General features: G+C 44.4%; 1 protein-coding gene across 1 annotated transcript in view; it reads right to left on the bottom strand.

Annotated features, from left to right (window-relative positions):
* The window catches only part of LOC126109551 (histone-lysine N-methyltransferase 2C-like), a 417507-nt gene that overhangs the window by 266231 nt on the left and 132261 nt on the right, over window positions 1–19015 (bottom strand). The window contains exons 28-32 of the mRNA XM_049914567.1: window positions 14832–14967; window positions 11870–11958; window positions 9491–9870; window positions 7547–7920; window positions 5605–5780 (exon numbers count right to left, since the gene is read on the bottom strand). Of these exons, the coding sequence (XP_049770524.1) occupies window positions 5605–5780; window positions 7547–7920; window positions 9491–9870; window positions 11870–11958; window positions 14832–14967 (1155 nt within the window). The remainder of the gene's footprint in view (window positions 1–5604; window positions 5781–7546; window positions 7921–9490; window positions 9871–11869; window positions 11959–14831; window positions 14968–19015) is intronic.

Below are 19015 nucleotides of genomic sequence, written 5' to 3'. Positions count from 1 at the left end.
CTCACTCACACGGTTGTGGGCAGCTCGACACCTGTACTACACAGTGAGTTGCTCTTCAATTAATTACTTTTCTACGAATGGGTTTTAAGGTGTAGCAAATTTGTTAAAATATGTTAAGTCTCTGAAGAGTGTCGGAAAAGAAGGGCTCTCAGGTTCCAGGGTCACGGCTGGAGGCAGAGGGGCGACAGCCAAAGGCAGTACACTGGTAAGCACCGCGCTACATTCAGTTTAAGAGATGACTGGTAAAACCTCGACTCTTCACAGAATCGAACTTCTCGTTACTGTACAAACAAGTTAATGAGTTAAATTCAGCACCTACGGTCCAAGTACCCTTCGTACAGCCACACACTGCACGAGATCACTTTTGTCACCTACTCGGTATACAGAACCTAGCGATCGCAGGAATACACCCCGAGTGCACATAAATGTGCTGCCCCCCACCCCCTCCAAGTGTCCAGTAATCTCCACATTTCCCAGTGGTGCACGTCCCACCACTGGGGGTGCAGGGAGCGCCGGTCTGCGTCGCTGCCTCCGGCCGCGTGCCTCTGAGTGCCGGCCAGTGTAACTTCCTCGACCGAGCTATACTGTCACCGCGAGGCCTCTCTACGCCAGTCACTCTGCCGTCCAGTGGGACCGTCCGTCCCTCGATACGGAGCTCCCGACACCGAGCACGACGGCCACTCGTCAGGGGGCGATACGTGACCGGTGCCGACGGTCCGCGATCCCTCGATGCGGACCGTCCTCCAACGAGTGCTCCGCTCTCTCCGGACTGACGTTCGCACGCAGCTGAAAATCGAGGAGCATGGTGCCGGCCGTGTGTCAGACCGGTGGCAGTCGCCGAGTGTGTCCCCTGCACCACTTCTCAGAACGGGACCTCCGACACTGTCTCCGAGCTATCGTCTCACGGAAAGCTACCTACTACACAGCCGAACACTTAGTGGGACATCACAGGCCACGCGTCCACCCACCGGGCCGTCATTTAGAGCCTCCTCCGCATCTCTTCGCGGTACGTCGTCATCGTCACCATCTCCGAGCTCTCCGTCTTGCGGAAGTTCGTCCTGCCACCGAATCTAGCCACCCACGACCATTTACGACCTTTACTGAGGCATTCCGGCGAGCAATGAGAGAGCCTGAGCCGGCACTGTGCCACACACACATCTGTGCATACAGATACGCACCGAGAGACTATTGATATGTTTCCTCATTGACTTAATGAAGTTCAATCTGCTGTGTGTCTAGTTTCGTATCTGCTAGTGTGTCCTTCCCAATCAGTCACAAACTAAGAAGTTTGTTCAAGTTTGTAGATGGTATAACGTGCTCTCATTTTCAAATACTGTGTGAATATATTTCGGGTAATTCGCATGCCGTGTGCTGCATTGCCTCGAGACGTATACGAAGTTTCTGACCGTAATATTTGTCTCGACACTTTGCCGTCTGCACGTCTCGTACAAATTCAGATTACTCGGCTTGTCGCCAGCCGTTCTCGACATTAGTGGGAGATTATAAACTGTTAAGTTTTACTAATCTCATCGTTAGTTCTCGTAAGTTCTCGACTCCGTTCCCCACTTCCGTGAAATTTCGAAGATACACATACGTAAATAAATACAAAATTTACCAAGCAAAAGCGCTGGCAGGTCGATAGACACACAAACAAACACAAACATACACACAAAAATCTAGCTTTCGCAACCAACGGTTGCCTCGTCAGGAAAGAGGGAAGGAGAAGGAAAGACAAAAGGATATGGGTTTTAAGGGAGAGGGTAAGGAGTCATTCCAATCCCGGGAGCGGAAAGACTTACCTTAGGGGGAAAAAAGGACAGGTATACACTCGCACACACACACATATCCATCCGTTTTGGCCTTTACAAATGTCTGCTTGTGTCTGTGTATATGCGGATGGATATGTGTGTGTGTGCGAGTGTATACCTGTCCTTTTTTCCCCCTAAGGTAAGTCTTTCCGCACCCGGGATTGGAATGACTCCTTACCCTCTCCCTTAAAACCCATATCCTTTTGTCTTTCCTTCTCCTTCCCTCTTTCCTGACGAGGCAACCGTTGGTTGCGAAAGCTAGATTTTTGTGTGTATGTTTGTGTTTGTTTGTGTGTCTATCGACCTGCCAGCGCTTTTGCTTGGTAAGTCTCATCATCTTTCTTTTTAAATATATTTTTCCCACGTGGAATGTTTCCCTCTATTAAATACAAAATTTGTTTGTTTCGTATATTTGTTTATTTGCACTGTCGTTGGTACTTAGTATTTCTCTTTCATATGATATGCAGAAAAACAGTCCCCAAGATGTACCGCAACTCAACAAGACTTGCACACTAACTTTGTAGTTTCTTTGTTTTCATTTATTCGTTTCAGAAATAAATTAGCTGGTGTTCCTTTATGTGACTGGAAAGTCTGTCAACTGGATCACGATGAGACATACGCGATGTAGTGGCAACCTCCAAGTTTTGCTCAGAAGCATGTACATGGTCTTTTATCCACGAATTAGACACTTTCAATAGAAAATTGTGAAATTGGAGAGACTTGTGTTTGTACTGAAGTATTGAGATGCACGGAATACATTAAATAATGCACAATTGAAGAGGTACATGCAAACCTTTTTTGACTATTTTGTAGTTTTTCTATGTATAGGGTAATAACTCAAATATTGGTCTGCCCAATCCACTCCTTTCATGTATTTGTTGCAGTCTAATATACTTTCAGGTTTTTTTTTATTGTGTAGTTGGTTTTTCTGGATTTTCTTCGAGTGTCATTCTTATCGTTTTAGTTTTCGAAAGCTCTCCATACCTATGCGAGTACTTCACCTTTCAGTTGATGACAGGCTTCAAACAAATTGACTTTTGCGTGCTTTAATTTTTTTGGAAATCCTCTATTTTTGCCATATTGTTCCACAAACTCAAATTTTCTTTTGAAGTAACTTCTCTGCAAGTTCTACACTGTTATAATAATTATCCACTTCCCTAAAAAGGTGTCAATAGTTCAGTCACTGTTTTTGCTAAAGGCTGTCCAGCACCGGAATATATCTTGAATGAGGAAATGTATTCTGCACTCGAATCACACAGCATCCAAGTGATTATGCCTTACTTCGTAATTTTTGACGATTTGTAAACTTTAAAATTTAACCATCCACGCCACGGTATCAATTACTTGATTAAAAGTTTCGTTAAGCTTTTTGGAAAAATAATCAATTACAAATTGCACTTTGAAAAGCTAGTCGGCATTATCCGGTTTATTGTTGTTGTCGGAAAAATGTAAAAATTATAATATTCGTCTGAATTGGTTGCGGGACATTGTTTTGCGAAATATGTGTGTCTATCGACAGATATGGTGACCAATAATCATCGATCCTTGTTTTTTTCACAGTTTTCGTAAGGATACCAAGCCCAAACAATTTTCTAAGTTCAGGTCCCATAACGTTGACAAATAAAGACTTTTTTTTAACCAGTTTCCTATTATTGCAATTTTGACTGTAGTTCTTGTTGGTTTCATTGCTAATATATTCAAATAGATCGTTCCCAATATATAATTGTATGATATCCTCGAGAATCTGTGTATCTTTGGGAAATATGTTTGGGCCCGGAGATCCTTCAAATTTATTATTGGTCCTCGGTAAATCAAAGTCTGGCCACTGTACACAGTCTTCTTCATCTGATTCAGTTGGCAACCGTAGCATTCGCCAAATTCTTCTCGGACGTCTTTCACTATATTCCGACAATTCAGCTTCACTTTCCTTCTTTTTTTATATCCAATGTCTTCTTCCCAATCGGACAAGTTGTCCTGAATGTTAGACAAGACGTCTGCGGAGTCATCGAAAATAATCGTGTCATCTTTTTCGGCTGTCATGATGAAAGGGCACAAGTATTTATAAAAACAAAAAATCTTGTTGACGTGTGTAACTTAGTGTTACCTAAACAAAACACCAACAGAATGCAAAAGATACTGAAGTGCTGTCGGCAGCCACTGCGCGTTACTATGCTCACAACACCACTGTGGTGTCGCCGGCTACTGAACGGTATTGTGCACGACACCACTGTGGTGTCACCAGCCGTTGACCACTTTTACGCGCACGAAACCATTGTGGTGTCAGTGGACAGCATAATGTTAATGCTGTTTAACAATATACCTCGTAACGAGTAGAATGACATTATTTTGAATTTTTAAATTCGGTCCGTAATTACATGAACTTTTTTTTCTTTTTCTTTTCTTTTTTTCCTGGAAGAATAATACAGATAAGAAAACAGAGTGAGAAGCAAAGATGGATAAAGAGAAAGTTATGAGAAGAGAAATGAATAGCACAATTAATAAACTGGAAAAGGGTAGAAAAGGAGATGATGGAAAAATTAGAGAGAAAATGTTAAGAGGGTGTAGGACTGCACTGCAAGAGAGACACGTCAGGTGGAGAGACCGGGAGTACCACGACAGAGTGGCAGCAGTAGCAAGCTACTCGCGCCCCTGCAGGGCATCTTCGTCACTTGGTTGCCGCTGTTCTCGAGATGGCAGTTCTTCTGTGTGTCTGCCAGTTTACCATTTTATCCTCAACCTTCCCTCCCCCTTTCAATTTCGCTTCCTCTTTCCTGCTAGCTCTTAACTGCAGGGCTCATTCCAACTCGTAGGGCTCATTCTGACTCTCATTTTTCTTTTTCCTAATCGAGTTTATTTTTTCACCCGGCCATCTCCAAAACTGCTTCGACCTCCTAATCTCAGCGACGCCACCTCGTTCGATTCGGTCTCACCTCGTCCTCACAAAATGTGACTCCCCGGTAACTCGGGAGCTGATTGTGGGTGCCAGATTAAAAACAATCGCAGATTAAACCTTGTCTGTGGAGCACAATATAATAAAACTTCTGAAGAACGAAGGCACAGAGAAAGTGATAGGGGTGGTACAATAGATCACAAATGGTACACTGAAGAGAAGAAAAGCTAGTATACGAGAAGAGAATACAGTACACTATTCCCCCAGGCGATCTTAGGTCGCAAAGGTCTGTACCGAGTTGTACGCAAAAGGAGTTATTCGACGTCAGACGGGCACCTTTTCAGCACACACAATTGTAAAACGACTTTGCTTATAACATTTTGTCTAATGTATTAAGTAATTTCCAGATGACAATGACACTCCACATTGTCAGTTTACAATGTCTATTAGCATTTCTACAGGCAAGGGAAAACTGTCGATTTAATGAATTTCTCATTTTTGCAAAAACTGACTGAAATTGTTTAACATATAAACGTTTACATAAAACATTTACAGGAAGGAATTTCACAGTTGCACTGAATTTTCTACCAGTATATTACAGCTGTTAATCACCACAAAAATAAACAGAAAAAGCTGACTCTTGATTACGTCAGAGAGTAAACTGTCAAAATCGACATTAGGACAGGATTAACTTTTCCGTGACAACTAATACGTTTATAAACAACCTATTTATTACTAAAAGTGGCCGTTCTTCCCATTGGAATGCCTATTTATTCACAAAAAAATGCACAAATCTTTTATAATAACTTGAGTAAAACAATGAAAACACACCCAAAAGAAACCGAGTGCTAACATTATGTGTGCCCTTACTGTGTTACACCAGTAATTTAGATATCTCTGCCTTACCTGGAGGGGCGCCCTGAGTGCAGCCTGTGCCTGCAGTGGCAGCTGGGCAGCCCTGATCACAGCGGGGGCAGCGAGGCGCGGCGGGCGCGACGGCGCGGGTGGCAGCGGCTGCCGGAACTCCGCGCCGGGGTCCGCCGCCACCTCCGCGCCACCGTGCTGCTGCGGCGCCAGCTGATCTGTAGGCAGCCGTAAGACACGGAGTCAGGAGGCGATTCTGTATTAAGGTGCTCTTAACGGTGCATGTAACTGTTTAGGCCTTAGATGAAGAGAGAGAGTGTGTGTGTGTGTGTGTGTGTGTGTGTGTGTGTGTGTGTGTGTGTGTGTGTGTGTGTGTGTGTGCGTGAGAGAGAGAGAGAGAGAGAGAGAGAGACAGACAGAGAACACTCATGCAACTTCACTGTCAGACAGACATATCTGAGACTTCACAAATATAAATAATGGGAGGGGGAGGGGGGATGAGGCAGGGAGGGTGAAGGAGAGAAAGGGGGGGGGGGGGGGGCACTCACACAACTTCACTGTCAGGCAGACATACCTGAGACTTCACAAACATAAATAAGTAAACCATTTCTATTACATAAATAGCTCAAAAATAGTTTTGCCAATTCTCATGACTCACATCTTTCTGTTTTCTGATCAGAATTCCCTTTCTCGACACTACTGACTGCAGGAAATGGTTACACACAGCAACCTTCATAACAAAAGTAAAAGCAAACTGGCATTTTCATTGCGGCACAGTAAAGTCTGTGTCTACAACTGTGAACACAACAGCACAGATTTTTTACAAATTTAAGTCTGCACTCGTCGTCACTTTTCGGCGAGAAGAGTTGTCCGTACAGAAAGCTGGATACCCAATGTACACCGTTGTCACACCACAAAAACCTGGTCTGCTATTGTAAGACACGAAATATTGGCGACCCGGCTCCCGACGTCCGTCCTCGATCGACAGTACCTGACAGTGTGACCTGCAAATTGTTTTGTATTTACCGTGAGGAAAATGCGAGTGAACTACGTGATGCTTTTTCAGAGGCAACTGCGAGGGCCGTGTCGACTCGGACAGTATTCCACGCGATCGATTTGCCCTCTGGGCATCCACTGTGAATGACAGTACGGGCCTCCAGTACTGTGACGTGTGAAGAAGGTCGACAGAGGAACTCAGATCGACGACACTGAGTACCTGCATTGACGAGAACAGCATTTTTCAAACACCTGACGATCGTCGTACGTGTGTGGAGGCAGCCAGGTACTACAGCGCGTTTCGGGCGTACAGACCGACAGGCTCAGCTGAGAAGTGGGTCAGTCACACTTTTGGGCCAGTATCACTTACTGACGTTTTAACACTCTCAACTCTGTCGACGGCAATTTCGAAGCCGTCCAAAATCGGGACAAACTCCTCCTCCAAACAAATATCCGGTTCTACAATCGACATTTTCGCGGTAAGTTCACCTTTCGAGACAATAACGAGTGGTAACACCACTTTCGCCCACCAAACATCTTCCAGCGTGAGATAGGAATTGTAGAAATGGAACGGTCCGAGGCATATGCCGAAACTGACCCGGTCGAGCACACTCGGGACCAGTAGAAACTCAAAGTGCACTGTCACGGCTGTTACAAGAACCCTCCTCACACACTGGGTGACCTCAGCAGGACCGGCACCGAAGAGCGGGAAAATCTCGAGCAGCATATCGACCACTTCAGCATACTGATAAGGATCTGAGCAGAACAGCGTGGCAAATACTAGAGATGTGCTCTTTCGAATACACTGCCTCTTTAGTGTTGTTATTGTTGCTTTGTATTTATTTGACAACTAAGTAATCAATAACAATAACGCAATTATAATAATCTCTGTCACCGCATGCTCCCCTGAAATGTAAATGAACATATATTTGCAGATAAGTGGGTGGTGCAAAGTTCTTTTTGGGAAATTCACACGACACGTCCTCACCTGCCGCCCACAGCCTGGGCCCCGGCTGCTCGTCTGCCGCTTTCTTGGTCTGCAGGAGGTCCCGCAGCTGTTCCTGTGCAGGTCTAGGCGTCAGAGCCGGCACGGCGTACGGATCTGCGGCCGCCACAGCGCCCACACCTACGCCGGCGGACTGAGGCGGCGCACCCACGTGGGCCTGTACGACGGGCGGGCCGGGGCGGACGAAGCCCAGGCCGGCAGCCGTCACGTACCCGCCCGCGTCCGGACCGCGCGGGGTGAACCCGTGTCGCGGGGGGGCCGGGCCTCCGGCAGCGGCGGCGGCGGCAAACTGGACGGCGCGCATACCCGGCGGAGGCGGTGGCGGGGCTCCTTGAGGGTACGGTGTCGGGGTGTACCTGCAGATCGTGGAAAGTTTAGTTTTCCTCTGACAGCTGAAAGATGTAATTAATCTTAATTACTCCCTCAGATAGTGACTAATCGGGCAGATAAATGGAAAACTGTTTAATCCCCACCGTTGTGCAATCTTACGAAATCATTACAAATTCTTTTCGTGGCATAACACGTGACTACTTCTTTTTAAATGTGATAACAGATGAACACCACTCTCTCCCTTTTTCCTCTACGCAGTTATACTGTCAGCGTCTCCATCTCACTGTGCTTACAATATCCCTACAGGTTGTACAGTGGGGCGAGAGCAGCTCTGGAACAGACCATACATTTGACACGTATCACTCATTCACAGATAAGGTATAAAACACAAAAAAACATTTGGTATGAGGCAAATCTGAGTGATACCCGAAGGTCGTTTTCTCAAATATGGGGATTTACAAGCATAATCTGCAACATCAACGTACATTATTGGCTTCCACTGTTAACTGGTATAATGCCTCCTGCTCTACGCAGATGTACTGCCATTACGAGCGACTTCCACAAGATCTCCAGAAATTCTAACCTACCCGTGCATAGCGACCTGCCACTTTTAAATCTTAAGAGACTGAAAATCACGCCATCCGACTCTGTGCGATGCTGCTGACACGGTTACTAAGGATTTCGAACCCCTCAAAGAATGCAGAGGTCGGTGGGAAGCGGTGACAGATGTGCGCCTCCATAACATTTTCTCAGCTGCTAAACTTCCGAGTGGATCCGACCTACCACACGAGACTCGGACTACTCTCGACAGAATCCGCTCCCGCTGTATCCGATGGGGGGATGCTCGTTTTAAGTGTAAGAAGCTGGCTAATCCAGCCAGTGACTGTGGGGCTCCGTACCAGACTGTTCACCAATTTGTCAGTGAATACAGGATTCGAGCCTATCACGGTGCTGAAGAGGACTTCCTGCTAGCAACTCCAGATGCAGTGCGCTGGATTGAAGGACTGGATATTCAGTTGTAAAGACAAACTTGAGTTTCTTGTGTGTCAATATGTGCATACGTATATGTAATTTAATTTTATGATATGTCTGTATTAGCCATATGCTATACAATAATAAATAAATAAATAAATAAAATCTGATATACTTCTTGTAACAAAGTGTAAATCAAGTCGTTAGCTACAGTAAAAGCAGAAACGAATCAAACAATGTGGAGAATTTAAAAACATACAGTATCCAAATGACAGTCGAAACATTGCCGCACTTTAGTACAAGTGCTTCTATCGGAGATTGTGCATCATTCCCTTCGAACTGCTTCACCCGGGAAGTTACAAGGGGACCTACAGCTTAATGTGACTCCAAACCACAGCACAATGAGGCACTTTTCACATACGTCGATCATTTCTGTAAGTAAGGAAACGACAAGTAGCAGAAAAAATCCTACGTTTAACAGGGTATCGATATCTGGGACATTCAAACTTTCAGTCTGGGGCTTCTCACTAAACCGATGACATACACCTCGGTAAACTCAAACACTATCACATACACGTGCCTCTCTTTCTTATCGATAACCTACTGCTAGACTTTCGAGGCTACCTCTGTACTGCGGCCATCATCGGTGGGAATTGCTGCTGAGCTGGGGGCCTCGGGGTGTGCGGCGGCTGGGCGTACGGGTCCACGACGTCGGAAGCGGCCGACCGGAACACGGCCACCTGCTGCGGCTGCTCGGGTAGAGGGGGAATCCCCACCAGGGCCGGCTGGAAGGCGCGCTGTGACTGCGGGGGTGGTGCCGGCGGCCGCGGGACGCCCACCCCCGTGACGGCGGCTGCCGCGGGGTGCGGGAAAATCGTGCCACCCGGAACCGCACCTGCACCTGGACTCGGCAGTCGCTGCCCCTTCTGGGCACCGGAAGGAATCCCCGCGGGTGGCGGGAACGGAGGAGGACGGATGCCCACCGGTGACGTCAAACAACCATCCTGTATGAACAATAATAGAGAGGTGTGAAACAGAAAGAATAATCCGGTAATGTGGATAGTTTTTAACTTAGCAACAGATATAAATGGGAACAAGAGTTTCTAAGAGCACTAACTGCCACAACTGATGAGGCATGAGGGACGAATAAAATTTGTTTGGATTTTCTAACATAATTTGAGGAAGTGGCAACCAAATAATTATTCCGGTTATTTTGTAGACTTGCTGACACCGGAGACGTATCGTCGGACTCTAAGAGGAACTTTATATGAACTACTGCAAAGGTGATGACGACAAAAATATACACTAAAGACAGGAAAAATAAAATGGAGAATTTGTTAGACAATGTTCAGTTTGGCTTTTAGAACAGCAAAACCACCAGAGAGAAGTTCCGACATCACACTCAATAGCAGAAGCGAGATTTAAGAAAAATGGCACTCGCGTAAGAGTTGTCGACCTAGGAAATGCGTTTGACAGCTTAAAATAGTGCAATGTGTATGAAACTCTCAGAAAAATTGGTATAATCTACTGATAAAGACAAGTAACATACAGCATGTACAAGAACCTAGAAGGAGCATTAAGAATGGGAGATAGGGAGAGAAGTATTCCACTTAAAAATGTCGTAAAAGGGTGCAGTATAATGCAGTATAACTCCTTTAGTGTTCAACCCGTATACCAAATAAGCAATACCAAGTGAAAAAAAAAAGTTTCAAAAACCTATTAAAACATAGGGTGAAAGCATACTAATGATAAGATTCACTGACACTGTCGGTACCCTCTGCAAAAGTGAGGAAGGATTACAGGACCTGCTGAACGGAATGAAAAGTCCTAATGTTCACAAAATACAGACAGAGAGTAAACGATAAAGACAAAAGTGTTGAGGAGAATCAGCAATGAAATTAGGGATAAACTTCGCATTAAAACTCGCGAACGCATAGTAGACTGTAGGAATTCTGCTACCTCGGAAGCAGAATAACGCACAGCGGACAAAATGAGAATGACATTAAAACAAGGATTAGCACAGGAGGAAGTGGCAATCCTCGCTGCAAAGAAGTGTACGAGTATCAAACATCGGCTCGAATTCGCAGAAGAAATTTTTGGAAACGTACACCATTGTACAGAAATAAATCACAGAGCATCGGTAAACTAGGGACGAGACAACTTAAGTGGTTAATATGTGGGGCCACAGAAGGACTCTGAAACTTGAGTAAATAGGTTATCCACGGAATCAGTGAGGAACAGAATATGTGGCAGACAGTAAGTAGAAGAAGGGACAGGTTGGGAGAGTGCTAGAGGAAGCTTTAGAGGGAAGACATCCAACAGATAATGGAGCTTGTAAATATGAGACAAAAGCTTTGTTCTAGTCTTTATCCGCAAATAGGTCACATTCACCTGTGATGAATTAATTTTTCATGAGGGAAAGGGTAGTTATTCTCCAGTACAACACAAGAATCTTGCATTTTTGAGAACTCCTAGCAAACTAGATGTCAGTTCATCTCTCTCTGACAGTTTCTGTCAGACAGCGATCACTGCACTTGGGCCCTCACAGTATACTCTGTAGCAAAATAACTTACCAACTGGCTATGCGAAGTCTGCTGTAAGTATTGACTCAATATCACATCTCTCTGTGGCCCAAAATAAAAAGCCTCACATTTCTACAAAAATTTGTCAGTCAAACATGTTATGAGTCTAACTGTTTCATACACTCTACCTATTGCATCATCAACTTCGTGAAAGCAGTTACAACAAGGTAGTTGTATTAGCTATGCCAGATTGTCAATTAGCTATTGGGCTGTTCCACAGGTCGTGTGACGAATCAGGAAAATCACATTTTCTCAATGAAGATGGACAGAGATTATGACTATTTATGACTAACTGACTAACACACACACACACACACACACACACACACACACACACACACACACACACATTTTGCACCTCGATCGTAAATCATTTTTTAACAATTAAATATCAGTTTACAGTTTTGAAACAAGCGGTTACCTGAGGCGATAATCCGGCAGCGACTTGCTGTGACTCTGCAGGGAACGGGATGCCGTCAACACTCATCTGTCGGTGCACTCTCGCCATTGCTGCAACGGTGTTCCGTGGTTCAACGTTATGACAGGTACGTCTTTATGTTAATGTACAAAAATGTGACATTTCTGTAACACCACTACAAGATTACAAAAAAATGAAATAGATTAATTCTGTGAACGATGATTAGAAATATACACAGCTGGTGAACTCTCACGATCACTACAAAAAGTTGCAAAAAGTAAAACTTGACAATCCCTCCAGAGACCTCGATCGGAGACCGGCAAATGGAAAGTGTAAATCGCACACACAATAATGACGCTCTTTAATCTGATGAGCAAGCTGAAGGAAACACGAATCTCTGACAAATTATAGGAAAGTGGAATAAGAAACATCTGAGATCAGTTTCTGAAAATTTATCTCGTAAGGAAAAATAAATAATGCAGGAACCCTCAGAACTTTACAAGATATTCTGGTTGCACAATACAGGGCCTAACTCGTGTTGAAGTTTGAGGAAAGAGTTTTGAGAGAAATTGCAATCATATGCTGTTCAGTTGTGTCCACATGTCAATACTTAGTCCCTCTGGTGTAGTACTGAAAGGAGAGGTAAAAGAAAAGCAAAGTGAACTACTGTTATGTCAATGGTTTTAATTTTGCTGGATGGATTTAAAGGGTTATTGTTTCATTCTACATCAGTGTGATCAAACTGATTTGTATAGATGTTGGCAGATAATATATGGATGATTACTATAAAAGGGCCATGATTTATTCATTCACTTTTTTTTTAATGCCAAAGAAGATATACTTTCTTTTCATGAACTGATCCAATGGGTTACATCAGGATTTTTAGATATGGAAAAATTTGAGAGATGCTATCAATGCACATACAAAGAAACTTCATTAATTTTAATTTCAATTACAACAGACAAGAAAAATCTTACTGCTTACAAGCAACTTGCAAAGCTTTCTATGATGAGGCAGGGTAACTTAGATTGACATAGTTGTAACCACAAAAATATTCCATATCCTTGAACACGCTAAACTGCACAACTCCAAAGATAAAGATGAAACCACTAAACTGAGGATAGATCTGAAAAGTGTCATATCCCAAGTGTACAGGTCGCTGACCTGACAGTGAAATATGACACTTTTGTCACAAGTAATTGGTTAAACTTTTGTCACAAGTAATTGGTTAAAAGGTTATACTCCTCTATAAGATCTTACTGCTTAATAAAAGATAACCCAGTTTTTGCAGCAATACGACTTATTGGAAGCATTGTGCACTGCAAAATACCTTCACACAATACCTGCAGGTCTTTCGTGTTCAGAAGAAAACAGTACAAAATTGTTATACACAACACTTCAAATTCAGGGCCCTTACTTTGTTCTTTGCTAATCTGTAAATTACTCCCAAAAATTCTAAGCATTGACAGAGTTGCCCCTCCACAGCCAGCAGTCCTACATTATTTGACATTCTTAAGTATGTTGTGATAAATGGGAGTTGAAAAAAAATACTTTTGTCTGATGCACAGCTCACTGTTAGTGACAGAGAGGTTCTTAAAGTGATAATTAGAATAGGGAACAATGACATCGAGTTATTGTTTGGTATATAGGGTACGTTTTTGAACAAATATAATCTGCTATTCTGTCCATCTGTATCACATCAACAATTCAACACTAGCCAGAGCAATGCTTTCAGTTCTGCACTGTTGCCACCCTGTGTTGCAGTATTCAACTCAAACTGTAAAATTAAGGTGACAAAATGGGGGTACGGAAAGTCAACAGCAGAGCGCTACACGCAGTGAACTGCAGCATGCCGAAGTTATAAAATGCCAACTGCTTTATACGGTCGACAAAAGTATTAAGGGCCAATAGCACGCACTACCTGCATCTGCTACTACACTTTAAGTGTCAAGCATGTCATATCCCACAATAACAGTGGTCAATATCTGTGATAGATTAAATTACTCGAGTGCTACTTCTGCTGCTGCTCCTGGCCTTCGTCACTTCCAACGTTTTTCAAGTAAGGATCGAAGTTAACCCGGCAATATTCCTGATCAATGTTGGGAGAAGAAAATACCAAATAATATTCAATTTTTCTCTGAGAGAGCAGAAAAGTAGCTTGCTCAGGTTGCTCCAGGAATCTGCCTGCATTCCACTGGACAAATTGGTAGGTACCTACAGAAAAGTGGCTCTACAAATTTTGATACGAGTAACAAAGATAAAACCGCAGCAACGATATGTCAAAGGTACCACAACGTACAACACATTCTGTGCTACTCTGTCACGCCATATGTGGGCTGGACTAGCAGAATTACAGAAGGGACACGTGACAAATATCGGCGATACGCCGCACTGGAGGAATGTGATAAGGAAATGAGACACCACGAGACCGGTACAGTGTTGCAGACCCCACGTTTATAGGGCAGCTAATTGAGAAGACTACAGCAGTACGGACATCAGGAAACCCAGTACACAGGGACGACATTATCGACCGGTAAGTGTCTCGCGTTCTCGCACTCCGAATGTGAAGATCTCGATAGCCGTCTCACGTGTCAGAAGTCTATCCCCGAGAGGTGAGATTTGTTACAGAATGCCAGCTCTTCAATAGCAGTGTGTGAGAAGAGGAGAGGTGAGGTGGGGTGGCCACATCACGAGGGGCGACGATGTACTCGGGCAGACGATATTCCGCACCTTTCTACATCGGCGTAGTTACAGTGAGGCCGTTCGACAGCCCGAGTGTTTGACGAGAGTAACGTAAAGCGAACATGTAAAGTATTACGTAAATAAGAGACAGCTACGGTTTTCCGAGTACACACGCCTTTTTCTCGGGAGAGTCGGAGGCCGAAAGAGCCCCGGGCACAGCACGACAGTGAAGGGAGGGGACACCTGCAGAGAGAGACAGAGAGAACAAGGCGGTGCTACTCACCCTGCACGCGCTGCTCCTGGATCACTTGCTGGTGCTGGTGCGCCTGCTGCTGCCGCAGTGCCTGCAGCTGCTTCCACTGCCGTTCCTGTTCCGCCTCACGTGACGTCTTCTGCTGCTGCAGTAGCCGCTCCTGGTCCTGCCCAACACCCACAAGCCCACGGCGTTACTCTCCCACGTGATGCTCACGCCAGACACCTCCACTCTGCGGCCGATTAACTAGAGGAACATTTCCGAGAGGGGTGCGTTCGAGGGGGAGGGGAGGGGGTCACACTTCCCTCGAGGTTGCTCCGGTTAATGTGGACGCCAGACCGGTATCCGGTTCGCCTCGCTAGGTGCAAGTATACGAACTGTCCGTCCGTCTGCGAGGTAATGTCTGTACGTAGGCTGTCCGGAATGAAAATAACAGAGGAGCAAAGGTAACGACTAAACAAACAGTTTGGATGCTCCGTGGTTGACGGTGACGTAAATGAGGCTGAAAATGTAGGAAAGCATCTGGACAGCTGCTTGCCTCAGAGCTGCAGAAACATAACTCCATGCGCGCGCGCATGAGTGTGTGTGTGTGTGTGTGTGTGTGTGTGTGTGTGTGTGTGTGTGTGTGTGTGTGTGCGTGCGTGTGTGTGTGTGTGCGTGTGCGCGTGCACGTGAATACGCGTGAGTAATAGAGAGGGAGAGAGAGAGGGAGAGGGAGAGGGGGGGAGTGGGAAGGGGAGACAACAGATCAGCTCAGCAGTAGAGACCCATCTGTCCAATGCATTGACCGTAACATGAATTGTTACCTTTACACGTTCCATTATTTGCATTCCATCCGGAACTTCCCAGTACTGTTCCGATGTGCGTCTGGGTGGCCAGTTAGGGGCACAAAGTGCAATTTTGAGTACAGTGACGGGAGGACGTGTCAGACATACTATTTGGCAATTCTTGATGTCGTAAACTCTGTTCAAAGTTATTGTAAAGTGTTCACCTATCTTTCTTTCTTTTGGGACAGAAAGTATCTACTATCAAAACTTGCCTTTAATGTTATTCTGTAAAGGCATACTCAATCTAGTGAACAATTTTTACATACTCTTTCAGAGTGAGTATACGAAACTACTCGAGATACTCCCTCAATATTCCTTCCGTATAACTAATTAGAACTCTGTGCCAAATAATTTTAACAGGAAACACACACGAAAGATCTCATGTATACCGTGAACCGACCCGCAAATTATTAAAAATGTCTCAACACTACAAATGATTCCCGATGAACTGTTTCCTCCCCATCCAATCATTCACTACCCACTACTGCTTTTGGAAATGTTACCACAGACTGACTGCAAGCCCGAAAGTGAACAGTTCATTAATACTGCTGCAGACAATCCTAATATCTCTACATTTTGTTCACGTCAGCACGTGTGGGGAAAACGTGGCCAGCAAAGACACAGTCATCTATTTGAAAGTCTTTGACTCTCTTGCACATTAAACTGTTACATATAAATATTTTTCAGCCCGACTCTCCACAACTTCACAGCTGTGTCAGGTGAACCACCTGCACATCACGTGTTCCCTACTTAAGCTCTGAACGTGAGGTTCATTCTGAAAATTCCTGTACTTTCTCATTAGAATCTCGTTATCAAACTAATATGTAAGAAAAGTGTACGTATGGTAATTGTTTGTGGAAATTAAGAACTTGTTTTACTGTGTGGGAGTGTTTTCTGGAATTGCTCTTGATAATAATGCTAACAGAGACATTATACAATCAAAAGTGATAAGAAATCGATTTATTATTCAATACCCTTCTTTACAAACTGTGTATTCTAGGGACACACTCTTCCTCAAGACTTTCCTAGATAATTTTTCTATACTCCCAGTATTGCAACGAAACCTTACAGAAGACCACGGACGTCACCGACCACAGTGATCGTACAGCACTGTCAGCAAATTGCTCATTTATTTGGGACCAATATGTGCAGATACCAAACTGCAGGTCTAAAAGACACAGGATTCAATCCGTAAATTGACCAAGAAGTGAAGGAAAACGAGGAGAAACAGAAACGCTTCACAATCTAATACCGACTCTGTAATTCTATCAGAGATGGCAAACGACTCAGAAGATCGGTCGAATGGCACGGATAAAACAATTTTGAGTGAAGACGGTGTACTCGGTAATGAAACAAAGCAGTAGGCTCTGCCAGAAATATCGACTCTTAGACAACGTATCTAATAGTGTACTTTAATACGGCAGTATAACATCTTAGGCATTTTGAAGATGAAATCACGATTATGTAAGTGCAAATATAACACTGTAAATAAACACCAGTCTAATGACGGTACTGACTTAAAAGAAATATTACAAATCAGTCACGTCGAGGACAGCTCCGAGCCAAAAGCCCTGTAGCGTGCATTCCTCCGACCCCAAACCGTAGCCACTTGTGACTTCACTAGTGTCAAGTGAGAGCTCGTAGGAGGGCAGGGTAGAGGTCAGCTGTCCGATTCGGCCTCAGTGCCAGTGATGGCCGTGTGTCGGTTGGGAGGAGGACCTGCAACCAACCTGCCTGCCTGCCTGCCTGCCTGCTGGACCTTCACCAGAAGTTATGGTCCGGTGTGCAATTTCATATGACAGCAGGAGCACTCTCCTGGTTATCCCACGCATCCCAACAGCAAAACTGGTGATTCGAACTGCTGTGCTGCCATTCGTAAAAGCGTTCCAGGGGATGTTTCCCAACAGGATAACACTCACCCACATACCGCTGTCGCAACCACACACACACACACTACAGTGTGTCAACACGCCGCCTCGGCCCGATCTGTCTCCGATCGAGTACGTTCGGGACACTGTCGGATGACAACTCCGGCGTCATCCACAGACGGCATTAACTGCCCCTGCACTGACTGACTGAGTGCACTAGGCTCACAATTCCACTCCCCAAACTGACACCCGGCACTTCTGCACTTCTTCACACTTGCGACAGCTTACCTCATACTTACATTAATCTGTTATCTTGCAATGTTAATCACTTAAATATGTTACCTAGACAAACGTATTCCAGGAATTTCATTACTCTACATTAACTATTTTCTGGTGTTGTGATTTTTGTTTCCATCAGTGTATATTACGTATTAAAAACATTTCTCTTCTTCAGGAACACTTTTCTCGCTATTGCTAGTTTCTTTTCTACTCCTGCCATCGCCAGATAATTTGCTGCCCTACCGACAATAGTCGTATACTACTTTCACTGTCCGATTTCCTAATCTAATTTCCTCGACACAGCCTCATTTAATGTGACCACATTTCATTTCTCTCGCTTCACTTTCATCGAGGTCTTACAATTTCTTTTTGTGACACTATCCATTCTGTTTAATTCACCCATGAAGTCCTCTGCCACCCCTGACAGAATTACAATATAATCGGCAAATCTCAACATTTCTTTTCCTTCTTCCTTAATGTTTAATTTCTTTTCCAAATTTCTCCTTCATTTTCTTTACTGTTTGTTCAACGTACAGATTAAATAAAACTGGGGATAGGCTACATCCCAGTCTCACTTCACACTCAACTGCTGCTTCCCTTTTCTGCCTTTCCACTCTTATAACTGCAGTCTTGTTTCTGTTCGAGTTGTAGATACCTATTCACTCCCTGTATTTTATCAGTATTTCAAAGAGACAATAAGTTATAGGGTCAGGACCGCCTCGCATATTCCTACATTTTTCCAGAACCCAAAGTCGTTTCACCCTCTCAGCTCGGATCGGCTACATCCAGTTGTTCCATTCTTCTATATATAATTCGTGTTAGTATATTGCAACGGTGACTTGGCAATACACCTTTCTGCATTGACCTCCTTTAATAAAGGGCTTATTACATTTTACTTGAAGTCTGAGTGCAGTTTATTTGTCTCTTATGTCGATCTTGTGCTCCTCCGTATTGAATTTGAATGACACCGCCGGCAGAGGCTGACGTAGCGGTCGATCGGTACTAAATGACCCGTCAGGGGCAGGATGTAGAGCTGGTATATGTGCTACAAACAGGGAGCAACAGTTCTGCACAGCCAGCTCTCCGTAAGATCTTAATAATTCTTAGGTAATATCATCCATCCCAGATGCCGCATCTGACTTAGGTCTCTTCAATGCTCTCTCAAATGCTTCTCACAGTACTGCATCCCTATCTCATCTTCATCTACTTCCACTTTATCATTCCATAACACTGTCTTCAA

Source organism: Schistocerca cancellata, chromosome 12 (genome assembly GCF_023864275.1).
Source record: "Schistocerca cancellata isolate TAMUIC-IGC-003103 chromosome 12, iqSchCanc2.1, whole genome shotgun sequence".
NCBI lineage: Eukaryota > Metazoa > Arthropoda > Insecta > Orthoptera > Acrididae > Schistocerca > Schistocerca cancellata.
This window is presented reverse-complemented; position numbering and strand designations above follow the sequence as displayed.